The sequence below is a fragment of the Oryzias melastigma genome, linkage group LG13 (genome assembly GCF_002922805.2).
Source record: "Oryzias melastigma strain HK-1 linkage group LG13, ASM292280v2, whole genome shotgun sequence".
NCBI lineage: Eukaryota > Metazoa > Chordata > Actinopteri > Beloniformes > Adrianichthyidae > Oryzias > Oryzias melastigma.
Window position 1 is genome coordinate 22,965,809 of NC_050524.1, and position 6,211 is coordinate 22,972,019.

The 6,211-nt window shown below is 44.6% G+C and overlaps 1 protein-coding gene across 1 annotated transcript in view; it reads right to left on the reverse strand.

The window, feature by feature from the left end:
• mmp28 (matrix metallopeptidase 28) overlaps window positions 1–6,211 on the reverse strand; it is a 26,046-nt gene that overhangs the window by 6,328 nt on the left and 13,507 nt on the right. The window contains exons 2-3 of the mRNA XM_024277488.1: window positions 2,999–3,220; window positions 2,129–2,374 (exon numbers count right to left, since the gene is read on the reverse strand). Coding sequence (XP_024133256.1) covers window positions 2,129–2,374; window positions 2,999–3,220 — 468 coding nt within the window. The remainder of the gene's footprint in view (window positions 1–2,128; window positions 2,375–2,998; window positions 3,221–6,211) is intronic.

The window sequence follows — 6,211 nt, forward strand, 5'->3', positions numbered from 1 at the left end:
TGAGACATGTTTTCTCAAACTACCATTTTTTGCCACTGAAAAACTGTCTTAATTAGATTATTTTTCTTGCAAAACTAAACAAAAATAAGATTTTTATTGCAAAAAGTGTCTTTTTACTTTCTTAAGATTCAGTTTTTACACCGTGTTTTTTTTAAAAAGGGAAAAGAAAAAAAAACGATTTTTCCAGAGAATCTTCAGTAAAACATTTCAGGAAGCTAATGAGTTTGAATCCAAACGATGGAGCTTCTGTCCTGCAGCGATGCAAACATTCCTGCACAGCGATGAGCATTTTCACTGCAGCTGCTGCTGCGCACCTGAGGCTTCAAAACCTCCACATCAGGTGAGACTTCCACTCCTGCAGCTGAATCACTTTCCAAGAAGCTGAAAAGACAAAGATGACTGAGGGATGCAGGCTGTGCAGGGCGGCACATGTGGGAACCTGCCTCACGCATGCCGTGGGGAGGGGGGCCCTCTCACAGTAAACAGAAACTATTAAACACACTGTCAGAATGTCGTACTCCCACACTCTGCAGGCACACAGTAATCTAACACAACACAGCGTGAGAGCCCAGGCAGTGATGGTACACAAACACAGTTATTCCTCTGCTAACACTGTCCTTCGTTGGAATTTATGCTGGGATTCAAACCGGCCGTCAGATTTTCCTGGACTGAAGTGAAGCTTGGAGTCCAACTTAATCTGGGATCCTCAAAATTGTGTGTTTGGAAACTTCTGCTCATCCTCGTGGTCTCATGAACAAATAAAACGCAGCTTTGACCTGATTTTACAATATAGCACAGATGGTGAGGTGGAGCATTTGTGTCCTATAGTGTTCCGTGGTTCCTTTAGCTGGAACGTCAATGGTTCAATTCTGAGGATTAAACCTGGTTGGGTTTTCTAGGAAATTGTTTCTACAGAGAGGCAAGAGTCGAGTACACATTTGTCTCTGAGATGTGGGCGGAACCATTGGTGCAGAGCAACCCCATTATAATGAGCTTGTATTCACCTGACCACATTTCAATGAGTTCCTGTGTCTCATCATTGCTCCACTTTCGTCTGCGGCTCATCGCTTTCTTCATTCATACTGTTAACATCGTGTGAGCTCAAGCTACGGTGGCCATTGTGGTCCAGTTGTTCCGCTCTGAGCACCGAACATGTTCAGACTGAGGAAAATCAGGGAGAACTGGAGCTCAATCTGATTACAACCTAACCAAGAGCATCTAAAAAGATGAGGTACATTCAGACTGAACATTTGTTCTGGATTATAGGAGGTAACAATATCTGCTTCACTCCAAGTGAACAAAATATGTCCAGTTTGAGAACACCCTAACCTTGTCAAAAAAAAAAAAATCAAATTTTGTATTGTTAAACAATCTTGAATCTTATGTTTATGCTCTATGAAACATTAGTTTTCACTGAGGTTTTGCATTTGGGCTGATAACACCAAAGTCTTAGATTTGTTGCTGTCATAACACAAACTGATTGTACGAAAAATCTCTGGATTTGACCATGTACTGTGCATGAGAACTGGACTGAGTGAGTGTGACATCATCCATAGAAAATTCCTTTCTTATGGCTCCAGCCAAATGAAGTCATTTAGGCACCATTTTTACGCCATATGGAGCATGATGACATTGATAAGCGGTGATTGGTCCAAGTCAGTCTGAGTCAACGTTTCTATGGCAACCATTCTCACCAATCAGGAGGGAACTGGTGGAACTCCAACGTTGGGTGTGGGTGCCAGCAGGCTCCACCCACTTTTACTTAGGCGTCTGATATATTCTAAATATAAAATATCATGAAAGGAAAATAGTTTAATCAGGAACATGTTAAAAAAAGTTTTCAGAATAAGAGTGGTTATTTTGACAAATAGAATGACTGAGTAATAGCTGTTTATTTCTCTATAGAAGTCTATGGGAGTTTGGTTTCTTGGAGCCTGTGGGTACTTCCTGTTTGAATTGTCAGGGGGGGTCCACTCAGTCCAGTTTTCATATACAGTCAATGGATTTTATCCAGATTTTCCATTTTAGCCTCAGGATAAACCTAATGAAAAAACTTGTTCGGCTTCTGCGACGGTTCAGGTGGACATCTTCATCTCAGAGGGAAAACGTTATAGCAGCACCTTCTCACCGTACAGCTGCTGTACTGCCAGGATGTCGTCCCAGCTCAGAACCAGGCTGCGGCCCAGTTTCCTGTAGTACGGGGACATGAGGGCGTGCCGCACCGGCGAGTGCTCCAGCCCCAGGGTGTGTCCGACCTCATGTGCCGTCACCATGAACAAGTTGTGGCCCTTGTGCCCGTTCAGCGTCCACCTCTCAGCCATGTCGAAGTGGGCTTCGCCTCGGCGAGGCAGGAAGGCGTGAGCCAGAGTTCCCCCTGAGTTCCACAAAAAGACATTTCACTAAAGTCATTCATTCACAGACGTCTTTGTTACTTTTTGGACAAAGCGGAGGCATTGCCCATTAATTTCTGATAATGTACACCTCAAAGGGCATTATCCCTTATTTCCTATTTGCATTATGGGATATTTTTGCCACTTATTTCATATTCCTTATGCGAGTGCAAGACATTCACATTACTTTCATAAACTCTCACATCTCGTCTTCATTTAGATTTCTGATCAGCCTACTAAAGATTTTTTTTTACTTTTTATTGCATTTTGAGTTTTTTTAACTAAACATTTGCCTCAAACATTTAAACTTAAAAAAATAAAATAAACTTGAGCTTAAATTTGTCATTTTTTTGTGCTTTTATTGATGTCATATGAGTTTTTTCTTCCTGTTTTTGTTTTCTTTTTGTAGAAACACAAGAGAAAAGACAGAGGCGGAGCCTCAACGCAAGTTATTTTTGGTTTTATTTCATTTTTATCAGTCTTTGTTAACTTAAAACTTCCAGAGAAGTCAAGAATTCTGTTTCACATTTTTTGACCAGAACTTTACAAAACGTCTAACTTTTCACTTCAGCATGCGATACATCCGTGAGTTTCTTCCTCACTCTGACCTGGCCCGTCGAAAGCGTTGCTGGCCCCGTCGTTGTGGTCCCCTTCATAAAAGGTCAGCCGGATGTCCGCGGGCCCCTCGGGGGCCTCCTGGAAGACCAGGCCCGACACGTTGCTCCACAGCTGGAAGGCAGCCTGCACCGCCAGACGCACGGAGCCCCGGGACAGGTGTTGAGGCCAGTTTACCACCTGGTAGGTCAAATGTTGCTTAGACCACTTCTCACCTGAAGAACATAAAAACACACCACAAAACCTAAGTTTCCTTCGTCTTTTGAACGAAAAATAATACACAGTTATTCCTATGTAAAAGAGTCTTTAATAAAAATCAAATAAGCACAATTGAATGAATAATTTGATTGGATTGTTTAGTAACTATCCAATCATCCACTGTCTTTTACCCACTATATCCCGTTTGGGGGTCAAAGGGTCGGAGCCCATCCCACCAACTGTTGGGCAAATGATTTAAAATCTTGTTTTTGAACATTCAAGATATTTTACCAGGTTTGAAGTTTTTCTAATTTATCTTTGTTCTACATCTTTCCAAGCTTTTCTCTAACTCGGGATAGTCAGGAATTTTTTTTTCATAAAGAGTCAAGATCTAGAAACAAAAAAACTATTATTAAAATGAGTCCAAATCTTTTTACTCCAAACTCTTAATAAAAATAAAATCTTGATTTAAAACTTTTTTAAAAATTGCTTTTAAAGAGAGGTTCATAAGACATCTAAATGCATTCTATTCAACAGCATTACGTCATAATATGTATAAGTCATATGAAGTCTCTCAGATAGTTTTTAACAGTGAACATTGTGGTTTTATTGACCGCGACAAGAAGTTTAACATAATTTCCACAGAAAAACAGTAACAGACTACTAAAGGTCAGCTGATTGGATTGATGAATTAGCACTATTGAACATTTTTGTAATGTGTACTTTATTTAGGCATTACAAAATATCTTCTTGCATTCTATTGTCAATGTTGCTATATATTCTTTGTAAAACATTTTGTGAACAGTGTCAAGTGTTTTGTTGTGTAGTGTGTTGTGATTGCTGCATGTTTGTTAGTTTTGACAACAGAGTCTTCATTATGAACTCATAGTGAGCTTCTGACTGAAGAGTCAAGAATTTTGTATATTTAGTTTATATTTTGAAAATTGCTTTTTTGGTGTTTTGGTGCGTCGTGTGTTGGATTTGATGCGTGTGTGTAAGTTTTGACAACAGAGTCTTCATTTTGACCTCAAAGTGAGATTTTGATTCATGAGTTAAGTATTTTGTATATTTAGCTTATGTTTTGAAAATTGTGTTTGGTGTTTGGTTAAATTGGTCTGTTTCAGAAAATGTGTTTTAGCATTTGGAAAAAACTGTAATACCTACAGCAAAGACACACATCGCTACATGTCTGCACGGATTTTAATCACTTACCGGGCTAAATTTACTTGTTCTACTGATTATTTTAGGGGATAATTATAAAAACAGGAATGGATTCTGATACCGATAGCGACAGAGGTAGCCCCTCGACGACAAGAGCTGCAGAGCTTTCTCTGCAATGATGTCTAGAGTGGCAGTGGTCACCTCTCACCGCCAATTGCTGCGGAGCTGCTGCGCTCTCTCCGCGATGCTGGAGGTTGCCGCTCTCGGCAAAGGTCACCCCTCGTTGCTGATAGCTGAGGAGCCGGTGGTTGCCGCTCTCGGTGGAGGTTGCCCTTCAACGCCGCTCTCGGCGGAGGTCGCCCTTTGACACTGCTCTCGGCAGAGGTCGCCCCTCGACACCAAGAGCGACGGTGGTCGCCCCTCGATGCCGAGAGCAGCAGAGGTTTCTCCATGATTCTGATACCGAGAGCGACAAGAGCTGTAGAGCTTTCTGATGTCTAGAGCGGCAGTGGTCACCTCTCACCGCCAATTGCTGCGGAGCTGCTGAGCTCTCTCTATGATGCTGGAGGTTGCCGCTCTCGGCAAAGGTCACCCCTCGTTGCTGATAGCTGAGGAGCCGGTGGTCGTCGCTCTCGGTGGAGGTCGCCCTTCGACGCAGCTCTCGGCGGAGGTCACCCCTCGTTGCTGATAGCTGAGGAGCCGGTGGTCGTCGCTCTCGGCGGAGGTCGCCCCTTGACACCACTCTCAGCAGAGGTCGCCCCTCGACGCAGAGAACTGCTGAGCTTTCTCCGCGATGCTGATGTCAAGAGAGGAAGAGGTCGCCCCTCGATGCCAAGAGCAGCAGAGCTTTCTCCACAATTCTGATACCGATAGCGACAGTGGTAGCCCCTCGACGACAAGAGCTGTAGAGCTTTCTGATGTCTAGAGCGGCAGTGGTCACCTCTCACCCCCAATTGCTGCGGAGCTGCTGAGCTCTCTCTATAATGCTGGAGGTTGCCGCTCTCGGCAAAGGTCACCCCTCGTTGCTGATAGCTGAGGAGCCGGTGGTCGTCCCTCTCGGTGGAGGTCGCCCTTCGACGCCGCTCTCGGCCGAGGTCGCCCCTTGACACCACTCTCGGCAGAGGTCGACCCCAACGCCGAGAACTGCTGAGCTTTCTCCGCGATGCTGATGTCAAGAGAGGTAGAGGTCGCCCCTCGACACCAAGAGCTGTGGAGGTTTCTCTGCGATTCGGATGCCAATAGCGACAAAGGTCGTCCCTCGACACCAAGAGTGACGGTGGTCGCCCCTCGATGCCAAGAGCAGCAGAGCTTTTTCCACGAATCTGATACCGATAACCACAGTGGTAGCCCCTCGACGACAAGAGCTGCAGAGCTTTCTCCGCAATGCTGATGTCTAGAGCGGCAGTGGTCACCTCTCACCGCCAATTGCTGCGGAGCTGCTGAGCTCTCTCCGCGATGCTGGAGGTTGCCGCTCTCGGCAAAGGTCACCCCTCGTTGCTGATGGCTGAGAAGCCGGTGGTTGCCACTCTTGGAGGTCGCCCTTCGACGCCGCTGTCGGCGGAGGTCGCCCCTAGACACCCCTCAGAAGATCTCTTCCTTCCCTGCATCCCAGTTGTCAGGAAAATACGGATTTGATTCAGAAAGCTGTTGAAGACGGCAAGATGACAGAGAAACTGTTTAGCATGCTCTAATGAGAATTATATATATCAAAATATTTATTTTCTAATTTCACCCTCTGCATTTATCCGGACTTGGGACCGGCACAGGGAAGAACTGGATTGTGCCCCTTGTGGTTGCATTAAAAATTTGGGAGGAAGAATAAATAGACTTCCCTGTATCTTGGTTAA